General features: G+C 32.9%; 2 protein-coding genes across 3 annotated transcripts; both read left to right on the top strand.

The window, feature by feature from the left end:
- Window positions 1-490: 490 nt before the first annotated feature.
- LOC143589194 (uncharacterized) lies at window positions 491-3,874 on the top strand. Of its 2 annotated transcripts, XM_077070028.1 has the most exons (4): window positions 491-673; window positions 1,633-1,832; window positions 2,421-2,884; window positions 3,644-3,874. In XM_077070028.1, the coding sequence occupies exons 1-4, from the start codon at window positions 520-522 to the stop codon at window positions 3,684-3,686; spliced, it is 861 nt and encodes a 286-aa protein (XP_076926143.1). In that variant the 5' UTR covers window positions 491-519; the 3' UTR covers window positions 3,687-3,874. The 2 variants fall into 2 exon arrangements, with proteins under 2 accessions (XP_076926143.1, XP_076926142.1); XM_077070027.1 differs by lacking the exon at window positions 3,644-3,874 and having other exon boundaries at window positions 2,421-3,125.
- Window positions 3,875-9,397: 5,523 nt separating this feature from the next.
- On the top strand, window positions 9,398-13,121 carry LOC143589189 (transcription factor SRM1-like). Its single transcript, XM_077070022.1, has 3 exons — window positions 9,398-9,518; window positions 11,332-11,758; window positions 12,525-13,121. Exons 2-3 carry the CDS (start codon window positions 11,370-11,372, stop codon window positions 12,913-12,915), a joined length of 780 nt encoding a protein of 259 aa, XP_076926137.1. The 5' UTR covers window positions 9,398-9,518; window positions 11,332-11,369; the 3' UTR covers window positions 12,916-13,121.
- Window positions 13,122-13,220: the final 99 nt, after the last annotated feature.

Genomic DNA, 13,220 nt, shown 5'->3' with positions numbered 1-13,220 from the left:
TTAGGGGTGAGCAGAAAACCGAGCTAACTGAACCGAAACATAATTAACCGAAAAAATCGAATCGAACCATTAGCCGACGGTTGTTTTTTCGAATTTCTATTTCGGTTACCCATTTTAAAAAAACCAAAAAAAAAACTAAACTGAACATATTGTTGATGATGAAGATTACGAAGATGATGAAAACCGGGACTAAAGTTTAACTTTGAAGATAAATAAAATTTTAATGAAAATCGCCACATCTTTTGTCTGTACCACGCAGATGTGGTGATCCGCAGTGTGTTTATTTTTCAAAAAACATTTCATTACTCTAATACGTACTTACAAGCTTAAAATCACTATTTTAATTTTTTTTGCAACGTCAGAAGAAAAAACCTACTATAACCGAATCGAAACCGAAAAAACAAAAGTATAGGTTTGTATATTCAAAATGCCAATTGACTTCTTTTTCGGTTTCGCTTAATAACCGAACCCGGTACGTTTATATGAAAAGTTAACCGTGCAAGCAGCTCATCGGCGATAATGTTCTCGAGTGTGACGATGCTAACCGCCGGTGCAACGGTTATTATTCACCGGCGGTCAACGACGGTGTGCTTGGCTTCACGAGTGGATGCTAACCAGTTACGAGATCAACTGGAACAGATTCAGTTAGAGGCATTAAACACCAGAGCTAAAGGTAGTTTAAATATTAATATTAATAATATAAACACGTTCTGAACTCTAGGGTTTTGACTTTTGACAATTGAATCCTTTCTACTTATATATATATGATGATGATGATGATATATCTGTTGCTAATAGACATACACTACAATATACTATTTATATTAGTGCTGTAGAATTTGCTAGTAGCTGGTCGGGCGGTGGGGTTAACGACTAGCGATTAGTAGGGATTGATCGGATTGGAATTTTATATGCAATACTTCAAAATTATATATCTAATATATATACACACACACAAAATTTGATACATTATTTTTCAAAATAAGTATAATTTTTCAAGATTTTGAACATTTTTTGAGTGAAATTTGACTTATTTTTTGTCTGATTTTGATCAACTTTGACTGGTTTTGACTAGTTTTGATCAAACCAAAACTGAACCAGTTTGACAATTAGTAGGGGTGTGCACGCTTCGGTTTTTGGATTTTTTGAAAACTGTTGAGTTTCGTGTTTTTCGGTTTTCGTTTTGGTTTGGGTTTGGCTTTTTTGTATTTGCCATTAGAGCTTGAAAATAATGGGCCGGAAAAAAAGTCCTGAAATTAATTAATAACTAACTGATTTTTGTACATTTGAGCTAATATAATAGAGTTACATATTTATTACATTCTTATAAGTTACGTCAAATAAAATATAATGATCCTGAAATTCGGTTCAGTTTTTTCGAGTTTTAGTACAGGAAAAATCAAAACCGATCCATAAGTACGGTTTTTACAAATACATAAAACCAAACCGTCGGTTTTGGTTTTGGGTTGGTTTTTCTAGTTTATAGTACCTGCAAAAACCCAAACGATCCATAAGTTTGGTTTTTACTTACATTAGAGTTATCAAGTGTAGATTATTTCTGTTGTATACCATTATTGGCAGCATAAACAGCTCTTACGTTCATTAAACAAGTGATGAATCTGTTTATCTCAGCTAATAAAGCTAGACAGAGATTATTGCGGTTATCTGAATCAGCCGAGAAGCTTAAAAGACAAGCAGCCATTAGTGTTCAAGCTGGGAAAGAAAATGTTGCTAGGGATCTGCTGCTTCAGAAGAAGAAGGTTATGCAAGCTTTAGATAATACAAAGAGCCGAATCGAGTTGCTTGATGAGCTGGCAGCAAAGCTTATTGAGGTTTGTTCACCAATTAAACTTATAATATCACCAATCTAGGACTCTAGCAGTGTAAATGAGCAGAGCCCGAGCTCGAGTCGTTTAAGTTATATAGTGCTCGAGCTTGGCTTGTTTCTTGCTTTATTTCTAAAGCTTGAGCTTGGCTTTATATTATTTTGTTATTTTCAATTATAATTTTACATTTTTACATATAACAGAATATATATTGTATATTATTTAGTTATTTTTCTCATATATTTATATATAATAATATTTATTAAAAATATATATTAAATAAAAGTTATATAACTAATAGGCTTGTTTAGGCATGTGAGCCGGATTGAACTCGATAAGCGAAGCTCTGGCTTGGGCTTAAACAAGCTTATTTTTAGGCTTGAGCCCTCATTTAAGCCCAGCTCGATCGACGTTTTTCACGAGCCGACCTTTAGCTCGTGGGCGGCTTGGCTCGTTTACACCCCTATGACTAATCTTATCACTCGTATGCATTTGTTATAATATAAATGCATATTCAAAAGATGAAGATTATGCAAGCTTTTACTTTTTAATTTTTGAATTTAAATATTAACTTGATGTTACATTTGGTATTAGGCAATATCTCTTAAAGAGAGGCAACTTGTTAAAACGGTTTCTTCAGATCTTGAAATTGAAAAGGAAGATGATGAATCTCCGGTACGGGTCATGTCTCCATCTTCTGAAAATTTGGGAACTAATGAAAATTTAGAAAAAGATTCTCCGAATATTAATGATGATCAAGAAGAACCGCAAGAAAGAACGGATGAACTGCCAACAGAACACGAGACAGACAATCTTGAGGGATTTTTGCAAGTTCCCAATTTTGACAGCAACGATGACATAGTCAGTAGTTTGACTGGGTTGACGTCTTTTGTTGACTTTTTAGACCGTGTTGATGAACATTTAAACAAAGTTGAAGCCGAAGTTCGCACTTTTGTGAAATTGTCAAACTTGATTTTGGAAAGTGAAGAAAAGCCGAGAAACCAGAAGGTGAAACAACTAATGGAAATTCTTGATGCTGTTCAGAACATTAGAAGAAGGTATTGTAAAAATGATGTTTTTGTAATTATAATTTGGGTTGTATTTTGTTGCTAACGGGTCAAATGGGTAAAATTGAAAAATAGCTATAAAGGAAATTGGTTTATTCACTATAATTAGATTCTTATAATATCAACATTTTTGCATAAATTATCAATGTACCTTTTCGTTTGTTTGGTTATAGTCATGTACTCGTGTTGGTACATCTGAATCATTGAAAGATGACTTTGTGTCCCATTTCAGTCATTTTTATGCAAAACAAGCTCTAAAAATGATATTTTTAAATAAAATTGTTCATTTATGCATAAAAATGTTATGTTTGTGTAGAATGATGTTAATATTGTTTTTATATAATGTCAAGTCTTATATAAAATGTTAAATTTACAGATCACAAAATGACTGAAATTGTACACAAAACCATCTTCTAATGTGACTGAGATGTAAGAAAATAGTATAATGACTAAAACGAGACAAAGGAAAAAAACGGGTTGATATCTTATGTAAAAATACCCTGCATATTTGTAATCATAAGAATACATTATTTTTTATTATTATTATTATTATTATTATTATTATTTTAAATTAAAAAGATTAAATAAAAAAGTGTTAAGATAGAGGATTCGATGACTAACTTAGACTCGCAGCTAAAAGTTACTCATTTTGACCCGTTATCCATGTGACCAACCCTCCTACCCACTAGTTTTGCTAGATCGTTTCATTATGACGATTTTGTTGAATATTTGACTTGTGTATGCTTGCAGAATTGCAGTCATTATGCAACAGACAGAAGCAGAAATGAAATAAAGGCGATCAATTTTTTAGTATATGATTTATAAAGCCATATTTGATTAGTTTTTGTTAATATTATAATCTATTGATTTCGAAAAGCCTGAGTCTTGCATCTTTGTTCGAATTGGTCAACGGCTGTAACCACGAAGAAATCTATACGTTTCGGATGCTTCTACTTTGGAACAGAGGAAAAAACAATTCTTTAGTCATGTGTCCTGGCTGAGTTGTTTTCTATAATTGAGATAATTTCAAAAGTGAATTCGAATTTAGAATTAGAAAAACAATTCGAACAAAAAGTTATGTTTCTACATTATTCGAATTTGGATATAAGTAATTGGTTTGGTTTGAAACTCGAAAATTCATAATTCAATTCGAAAACTGAATTTTGAATTCGAATCCGTCTGTAAATGGACTTGAGAAAACTAAATCCAAATTTGAGTTTGGTATAGTTTGAAGTTCATACCTTTTAAATTCCAATTTGTGTACGGAATAGTATCTATAAGGGTTGACCTACCCTTGTAGTACGAGGGTCTGCCATCCTACTATAATAGTGTAAAATCTACATACCTGTAAATATATAATGATAGTTAAATGAAAAAAATTTTTGAATACGCCATATAATATTCGGATGATGTGAATTGGTGTTTAATTGATATGAGATTATGAGTGGCACACTCAATGGTAGAGGTGCACAAAAAGCCCGTACCTGGAACCGGAACGGACCCGAAAAAAATACCCGGTATCGGTTTTTTTAATACCCGGGTATTCTATGTCCGAAACCGGAACCGACCCTACCCGTAGGGTGTGAATAGGGTACGCATTTTGAGCTCAATACCTGTACTCGGAACCGTACCCGATTTATACCTAGAACCGGTCATACCCTATACCCATACCCGGTTATACCCGATACCCGATACCAAATTTCTAATACCCGAAATAATACATGAGTTTTTATAGTATATTTTTATGTTTACTTCACAACTTTTATGTTTAATTTTTTAGAAATGCATATTATTAAGTAAATAATTTGTACTTAAGTGGATTTACGGTTTTTGTAATATAGTTTAATTATTTTTATAAATTACAAAGCAAATTTAAATTTTAAACAAATTTTAAAATGTATAAAAAAATTATAAATTCAAAACCCGGTATTGGTCGTACCCGGACACATACCCGGTTCCAATACCCGAACCCGATCATACCCTACCCGAGTACATAGGGTTGAGTTTTTCTCCCCAATACCCTACCCGAACCCTACCCGATTTCTCTCAATACCCGATTTTCCAATACCCAATCATACCCGAAACCAGTTCATACCCGAAACCGGATATTAGAAAAAACCCGATTTATACACCTCTACTCAATGGGGATGGGGTGCTGCATGGAATGATGGAATGGAAGTATGGGTGGGCTCAACTATTAAATTAAATTTGACATTAAAGAACACCTATTTTAAAAAATAATTGTTTTTAGTTTTTAAAAATCATAATTACCTTTTTAATATTTGGTTTATAGGTTATTTAGCCTATTTTTTAGTGTGTTTAGTTTATTAAGATGTTAATTTTTTAAATTATTGTATCATATTATTCTAATGTACCCAATTTTGCTGTGTAAACTCATTACCAAATATTATAATAATAAATAATATTAAACATGAATTTAATTTAAATATCAAACTATATTAACCGCCTCTAACATCACGCAAACTTCACTTTTGTTCGATATTAAAGCCCTTTAGAGTTAAAAATAGAGGTATGCATGAGTATACATCTCATTCTTTAACCTTAATATATTATCTTTATAAATGTATGGAAAGCAAGAGTAAAAAACTTAAAATCTCATGCACTCATCGTTGCCGTTCAAAGCCTTCTTCGACGTCAGCTTCTTGTTGTCCTCGTCCTTGAAAACACATCACTACCCCGACCACTGTCACCGCTAATTTGTTCTTGTTCGACTATTGAGGTTACGATTATGATCTTTTATTTATGACTAATGCGGTTATATTGATTGGTAACTTAAAAGGTATGTTATGTTTCAAGTGTTAGGAACTTGATTTAGTTTTCTTATGTGGTGCTAAATAATGCATTCTCAATCGATGAGTCTCTTAATGCGAATATTTTATTTTGCGGATTTGTTGATTGGAATCAAGATATATAGTTAATACTCAAAACATTTAAGACAACATTGATAAGATTATGTGGATTTGTTGATTGGAATCATACAAGCATGTCTTTAATCGTCTTAAGGTTGTGGTGTATATGGGAATTTTAGGTGACTAAATCTAGACGACGATCCATGACCTGAGATATATATGCATGTATGATTCTTATCCTAGAGTAAAAAAAATGTTGTCTTAAATAGTTAAATGTTTGATTACTAACTGTATATTTTGGTTTTAATATACAGTAGTTAAAGAGCACTCACTAATTGAGAGAGCAGACTTTAGAACCACTTAAATGAACTAAATTAAGTTCCCACACTTGAAACTGGGCATTGCCTTATTGTTCTTCTTAAATCAATTTTAGGTTACCAATCAATAACCACAATAGTCATAAATAAAGGATCATACTCGTTACTTCGATAGTCAAACGTGTAATAAATCAGCAGTGACGGTAGCCGATCCAGAAGGGGACGACGAGAAGCTGAAGCTGAATAAGGCTTTGAACGGCGACAATGAGTGCATGAGATTAGATTTTACATTCTTGCATGAATGACGAGGGAGAAGACGGGGAAGGGGAAACTCTAGTTGAGATTTGTTCGAAATGTTAGTCCCGTTTACACATTTTAGCCATGCAAACTCAACATCAAACATCAACTTACTTAACCTATAACTTAATTTTATTAAATTATATAAACCGATGATCATAGTAACAGCGTGTGATTAGGGTTTGTTCTATATATTGATCCCATTATTCTATATATTAATCCCATTACGCAATTTGATCGTGTAAACTCAATGTCAAACAATAAATCATGAAATATCAGATTATCTAAATAATAGTTTTTTTAATGAACCAACTTATTTATTTAGTTTCGGTTTTAAAAAAGGGAAAATTCTCAAAATAGTCCAAACTAAGAGAGAGAAGACCAAATTAGTCCAAAAAGATTTTAATGACCAAACTAGTCCAATGAAACTTATCGGGAACGTGAGATTAGGAATCGTGACGTGAATTTTCATAACCATTCACAGATTGACACGTGTAAAGGTGACGTGAAATTTACTACCAAATCTGTCTGAGCCGATAGTTTTCTAGCCAAAAGCATCTTCTGAAATACCATGGTTTCAGAAAGAAAGTTAGCGGCCCCGTGAGTTTTCAAAAAAAAAAACGTATTAATAATAAACATTGAGTTTTAGTTTCTACTAATACATATTAATTGTTAGACCGTTCAGAAACGTTACTAAATTCTTTTTGACAAAGAGTGAACAATAGGCAAACATCATCGACAAATTGGAAACATTTTACGTGGAATTTTTAGACGTAACGATACTTCCAAAATGTTTTATCAACATATTTCATTAAAAGATGTCACATTACACATTTTTAAATTGTCACATTACCCGTATAAGATGCATTTGATGCCCAAAAGCACGTGGCTAACGGTTCATTCACTAAAAATAAAAATTGAAAAATGAATATTTATTTGTGAAAAAAGAAACACATGTTTATTTTGGTATGGTTTAATTTTGTGAATATATTTGTGAATATTCAGTTATCTCAAAAGTAAAATGAATATTAAGTTTTGAATTTTATAACTCTTCGAAGTTTTCACAAACTTTTATTATGTTCCTGTAAATATTTATATTTTGTCTGTATTTGTCATTATGCCTATAATTTTATTTTTATTTATATTCATATTTAAGATTAAAAGAAAAAATCAATAAAGTAGACATTCAACGGGTTTAAAGTATCGAAATAAATATTGATCTTTAACTTTTTACCAATTTACATGAATTAAATAGACCGTTAAGAAAATAACACCTGGATTCTGTTGACACTATGTGCCATATACGGGCTGCGACTAACAACTTGAAAACATTTCACTTTGAATCTAATAACACCCTAAAGAGTATACCGAACAACATATTTAATTCTAAAATGTCACCTGACACATTTTTACTTTTTAGGTTGTTTACAGTATCCGAGAAAGTGTATCCCCTAAAGAGATCTTAGCTGTCATTTTCTTAATCGTTCATTTTAATCCCCAGATCGAACTCCTCCTGCTTAGGTCTTGCATGGGGGTTGCTAAGTTGCTTTTTGGGTTACGAACATGCCACCCCCATATGATGGATGATGCGGTATCCTGTTTTGATAAGGGGCTTCGAGAAGCCATCGAAGACATAGTTGTATGTGGAGGCCCGTTCTTTGGTGATCTTCAGTGGCGACTTGCATCTTTACCGATGCGCTTGGGGGGTTTAGGTCTTCTGTCGGCTCATGATGTTGGGATTTACGCTTTTGTAGCGTCGAGGGCTCAGTCTTGGAAGCTACAGAATCACATCTTAAAAAATAGCGGAGTTGTCGACCTGGACTCAGTATACGTGCAGGCCATGGAACGCCTAAATGACGCTCTCCCAGACTTTGACGTTTGCGGTTGAGTATAAGGCCATTCTTAAGTACCGTTTGATGGTCCCATTGTACCCAGAAGACGAAACATGTCCGATCTGCCGTAAGGCTTGCCTGGATAAATTCGGAGAGCATGCGGTTCATTGCAAGGAGATGTCTGGGTTCAAATACCGACATGATTGGGTGTGGGACGTTCTTTGGGACATCTTAAGGCGAGCTGGGATATCAGCTAAAAAGGAAGCCCCCGTAAACTTCCTTACAGACCCCACGGAAGGGAGATCCACTCTACGACGGACAGATTTGCTCGTCTTTGGTTGGGCCGGGGGAAAACACGCGTGTGTTGACCTCACAGGAGTATCTCCTTTAGCTGGTTTGAGGGATAATGAGTTTGTAGCTGGGCAAGCAATGAAAAGGGCTGAAACGAAGAAGGTGGAAAAACATGCTAAAGCCTGCGAAGAGAACCAACATGTTTTTGTCCCTCTGGCTTTTGATACCTTTGGCTCCTTGGCACCAGAAGCTATCCGTTTCCAAACCAGGGTCCAACGGGTTATGCATAGCAATATGTCGACTCCAAAGGGGCAGGTGTATGTTTTTAACAGGTTAGAGTTTGCAATTCAGAAAGTGATGGCGGCGCAGCTTGTTGCCCGCCTACCTGCTATGTTGATGTAATATCTATGTAACTTTAGTTAAAACAAAAAAGAAAATAAAAATTAATCAATATTTATTAGTTTAACATAAAAAATGTTAAATATTTATTAGTGACAATTAAAATGCTTTATTTTGGTAAGTTTTATCACAAAAAAAGTTATTTTTGTGAATTTTAGAAGTTTTTAATTATATATGCCAGGTATGAGTCAATATTATTAATGAAAGAAAAATAAATGTGAATATTCATTAATGAAAGAAAAATAAAAGTGAATATTCGTTGATGAAGGAAAAATAAATGTTTATTTTGGTATGTTTAACAAGTATGAGTCATGGGGTAGTCAACCAGTCAATATACAATTACACACTCATGAGTATATACAAAGATTCCATGTAAATAATAATAATAATAAATAAATAAATATCTGATTTGAGCTCTAGCTGACGTCAGCAATCTTCTCCTTTTTACTGCAAGTTCACATTTACAATTCATTATTATAATTATTTATATATAAAACCGATCCACCGCCTCCTTATTTCTTCTTCACCAAAATAATTTCAATCATTTTTTTAGGGTTTATAATAATCAAAGAGTTTGCTGTTCAATTGATTGATTCATACTTCTGCTGATGATGAACTGGTAATTCTTATTCTTCTTCTTCTTTATAATCTGTGTAATTTTAATCAGTTTTTAGGGTTTAATTTTTTGTTCTTTAGATGGTTTTGATCATTTTTTTTAATTATTTTTCTCAATTTTGTTCATTGAATCTTGGTTTTGTTTATTAATTATTTTTTTGATATTTTTTGTGAATTATTTGTCAAAAAGCCTAATTATTTATTGCTAAATCTTGATATTTGTTAAGTATCAAGAACCCATAAATTATCTGTCAAAAACCCTAATTTTTCATTGAATCTTGATTTTTTTTTACTAATTATTTTTTTAATGATTATCTGTCAAAAGCCCTAAATTTTTATTGATAAATTGTTGAAATTTGTTAGTATTCAAAACCAATAAATTATATGTCAAGAACCCTAATATTTCATTGATAAATCTTGAAATTTGTTAGTATCCAAAACCTAGCAATTATATGTCAAAAGCCCTAATTTTTCAGTGATAAATGATGAAATTTGATAATCTTGTATATTATTATTATTATTATTATTATTATTATTATTATTATTATTATTATTATTATTGTATCTGTTGCTATTATAGAGTTAGCTCATCATGTTGTGTTATCAGTTGTTTACATGCTTTATTTTGTTCTACACAATTTCATTTCTCGATTTAGTATAGATTGCTTTTGTCCCTATTGTCTATTTGGTGTATTTCTAGATTCTAAAAATGGGAAGAACACAGGGTAGGTGAAATTTTTTGTTGTTTCGATGATTTTTATTGTGTTTCTTTGCTAAATCTGCGCAATTTCGTTAATCAAATTTTGATTTTTTTCAGTAATTTTTTGTTTGATTAGATGAATGTTTGCTGTTAGCTAGGACACAATCCAAAACCCTAATTTTTCTTATGGTGTCGGTAGTTTCGGTGCTTGGATTTATAACCGTCCAGCGTCAAACTTTTCGATCGGTTGGGTCGGGTTGGGTCAAGTGATATTAAAATATTAAAATGGCCAATAATCCCTAAATTTCAAATTTTAGCAAAATAAACAGCCTAAATAATTGGACAGTAAACTAATTTTTGTAATACCAATGGGTTCGTTCGAATATATCGTGCTACACACTAAAGAAAACGCGAAAAAGATTGGTGGGGCGAACCCGGCACCTTTAGCGTGTAGCCCATGTAAAAATGTTGCTTTTAGTTAGTATCCAAAGCCCTAATTTTCATTTAATCAGCAGTGGTTAGGGCTTTACATGAGGAATGGTTTATTGTCTTATAGGGCGTGTTACTCTTAAATATTTATGTGTTTTGTGACTGTTACTAATACAGTTTTCATCATTTTGTGTTATCGGTAGTTTACTGCTACTACTCACACTTTATGTTATCTGTTTATGGATCATGAGAGAACTTAAAAGATGTGAGACAACAACTTTTAAACAAGATTTTTTTTATTTTCTCATTTTTTATATCTTATTAATCTTTGCCAAAAAATAAATAATTAAATACATTAAAATTTATGCGTATCGAGTTACATGTAATCTGTAAACTATGCATATGTACCTCGAAAGACATGCATATATGTAACTTTGGGAGCTACTTATTATTTTTTTTTTGTAATTTAACTTTTAACTTTTTTACCGACCTTATAATTAAAAGGAATAAATAAAGATTTAAAAAATGATTGGTTGGTAGTATTTTTCTTGGTTTTCTTGTAACTTTGTGATTTTCTTATGAATCCTACACTGTCTGGATACTATACTTTACATGTCACTTGTTTGTTTGATCTTGAATATTTAAGAGACTTTTAGACTAGTATACTTAATTATTATTCTTTTTGAAGTTAGGGACACTTAAATTGGATTAAGCAAGTCAAAGATAATGAGTGGTAAGAAAGTCAAAGAGTCAATATGGTCAAGAGAGCAGGACATCGCTTTTGAAAATGCGCTTACAACGTATCTCGACGAAGATGACGACGAACGGTTTAAGAAAATAGCAGCTGAGGTTCCCGGGAATAAATCAGTTGAAGAAATCAAGAAGCATTATGAGTTGTTGCTTGAGGATGTGGACCGAATAGAGTCTGGTGTTGTTCCTCTGCCTGTGTATAGTTCTTCTTTGGATGACTCAGAAAGCCATGCTGGCGAGGTAGGGACCAGTAAGAAAGGCGCAAATGCGGGTCAAAATGTCAACGGGTCGAGTCATGGTGGTAAGGGGGCAAAGGCAGAGCAAGAACGTCGCAAAGGGATTGCGTGGACTGAGGAGGAACACAGGTTATATATATTTTATTCATCAGTTATATTATAAAAACTGGTTTCTCGTTCACATGTATCTATTTATTTAACTCAAATCATCACCAAAATAATATCATTTTTTTTAATTTTTAAAAATATTATGCTAGAACTAAAATACCTATTTAAAAATTTTAATAAATCTTTTAATAAATAGATAAAAAGATTTATTAAAATTTTTGAATATGTATTTTAGTTCTAGCCTAAATTTTTAAAAAATTATAAAAATGATATTATTTTGATGATGATTTGAGTTAAATGATTAGGAGGTTTTATACTTTTACGCGTTAAAAATACACTTTGGGTGACTTTTGACCCGTTCCCTTATTAGCTATATTTTAAAATTAACGGGTTGACCACTTGACCCTTAGAGATAAAGCATGATCCAAATCGAACCGTTCATGGGTTAATGACGATATTTGCATATTGACCCAAAATTGACCCGTTCCCTATTTACCTATTTTTTAAAAAAATTAACGGGTTGACCCAGATAAAGCATGGCCCAAGTTGACCCTTTCATTAGCTAATGATGATTTTTGCAGATCGGCCTAAATTGGCCCGTTCTTTTTTAGCTTCTTTTTTTATTTTATTTATTTATTTATTTTTATAAACTGGTTAAATTTTTGCGGATTGACCTAAATTGACCCGTTTATTTTTTAGCTTTTCTTCAAAAATTAACGGGTTGACCCTTAGACATAAAGCATGAACCAAATTGACTAATTCATAAATTAATGACTTTGTTTTGCAGATTATTTCTTCTTGGTTTGGAGAAATATGGGAAAGGCGACTGGCGAAGCATATCTCGAAACTTTGTGGTGACCCGCACACCGACTCAAGTCGCAAGCCATGCACAAAAATACTTCATCCGGTTAAACTCCATGAACAAAGACAGGCGCCGGTCAAGCATCCACGACATCACCAGCGCCAACAATGCTGACGTGGCAGTCCCCCAACCGCCAACAAACGACTCTCCTGGTAAACCAACCCAACCACCAACCATGTATGGTGAAACCGCAATCGGTCAACCAGTGGTTGGAACACCGGTTAATCTTGTACCGCCACCACACATGGCGGCGGGGTATGGTGTGGTCCCCGGTGCACCGGCAAACATGGACCCGAGGGCGTCACGTCGTAGGTGATTAAAGATGGGAAAATGTGTAAATGGTTAGCTGCTAGGGTGGTTATGTTTTGTGGTTGGTCTTGATTATTAGAAATATTTTTGTTGAAGGCTTTTGAGATTAGTTTGATGATCATAGTATTTGATTATATTCAAATAAGACAATGGATTAATGTTTTGGTTACTTTTATGTTAGGCATGGTTAAACCATGATTCTCAACCATGAGGGTCATGTGTTTATTAATATTATGTTATGTTTATTATTGTTGTTTTTATTTATTTATTTTTTTTATATTTTTTTTGAAGGTATTATTTGGTTTTACTTGG

This window comes from Bidens hawaiensis, unplaced genomic scaffold (genome assembly GCF_021521415.1).
Source record: "Bidens hawaiensis isolate Kalapana, Puna unplaced genomic scaffold, B.hawaiensis_p1.1 tig00037265_1, whole genome shotgun sequence".
Classification (NCBI taxonomy): Eukaryota; Viridiplantae; Streptophyta; class Magnoliopsida; order Asterales; family Asteraceae; genus Bidens; species Bidens hawaiensis.
This window is presented reverse-complemented; position numbering and strand designations above follow the sequence as displayed.

Excerpts from the sequence above, each read along its gene's own strand:
- LOC143589189 (XM_077070022.1), top strand. The coding sequence starts at position 11,370 with ATGAGTGGTAAGAAAGTCAAAGAGTCAATATGGTCAAGAGAGCAGGAC. Across the intron at positions 11,759-12,524 it reads TGGACTGAGGAGGAACACAG|ATTATTTCTTCTTGGTTTGG; the intron begins GTTATATATATT and ends TTTGTTTTGCAG.
- LOC143589194 (XM_077070027.1), top strand. The coding sequence starts at position 520 with ATGTTCTCGAGTGTGACGATGCTAACCGCCGGTGCAACGGTTATTATT. Across the intron at positions 674-1,632 it reads ATTAAACACCAGAGCTAAAG|CTAATAAAGCTAGACAGAGA; the intron begins GTAGTTTAAATA and ends TGTTTATCTCAG. Across the intron at positions 1,833-2,420 it reads TGGCAGCAAAGCTTATTGAG|GCAATATCTCTTAAAGAGAG; the intron begins GTTTGTTCACCA and ends ATTTGGTATTAG.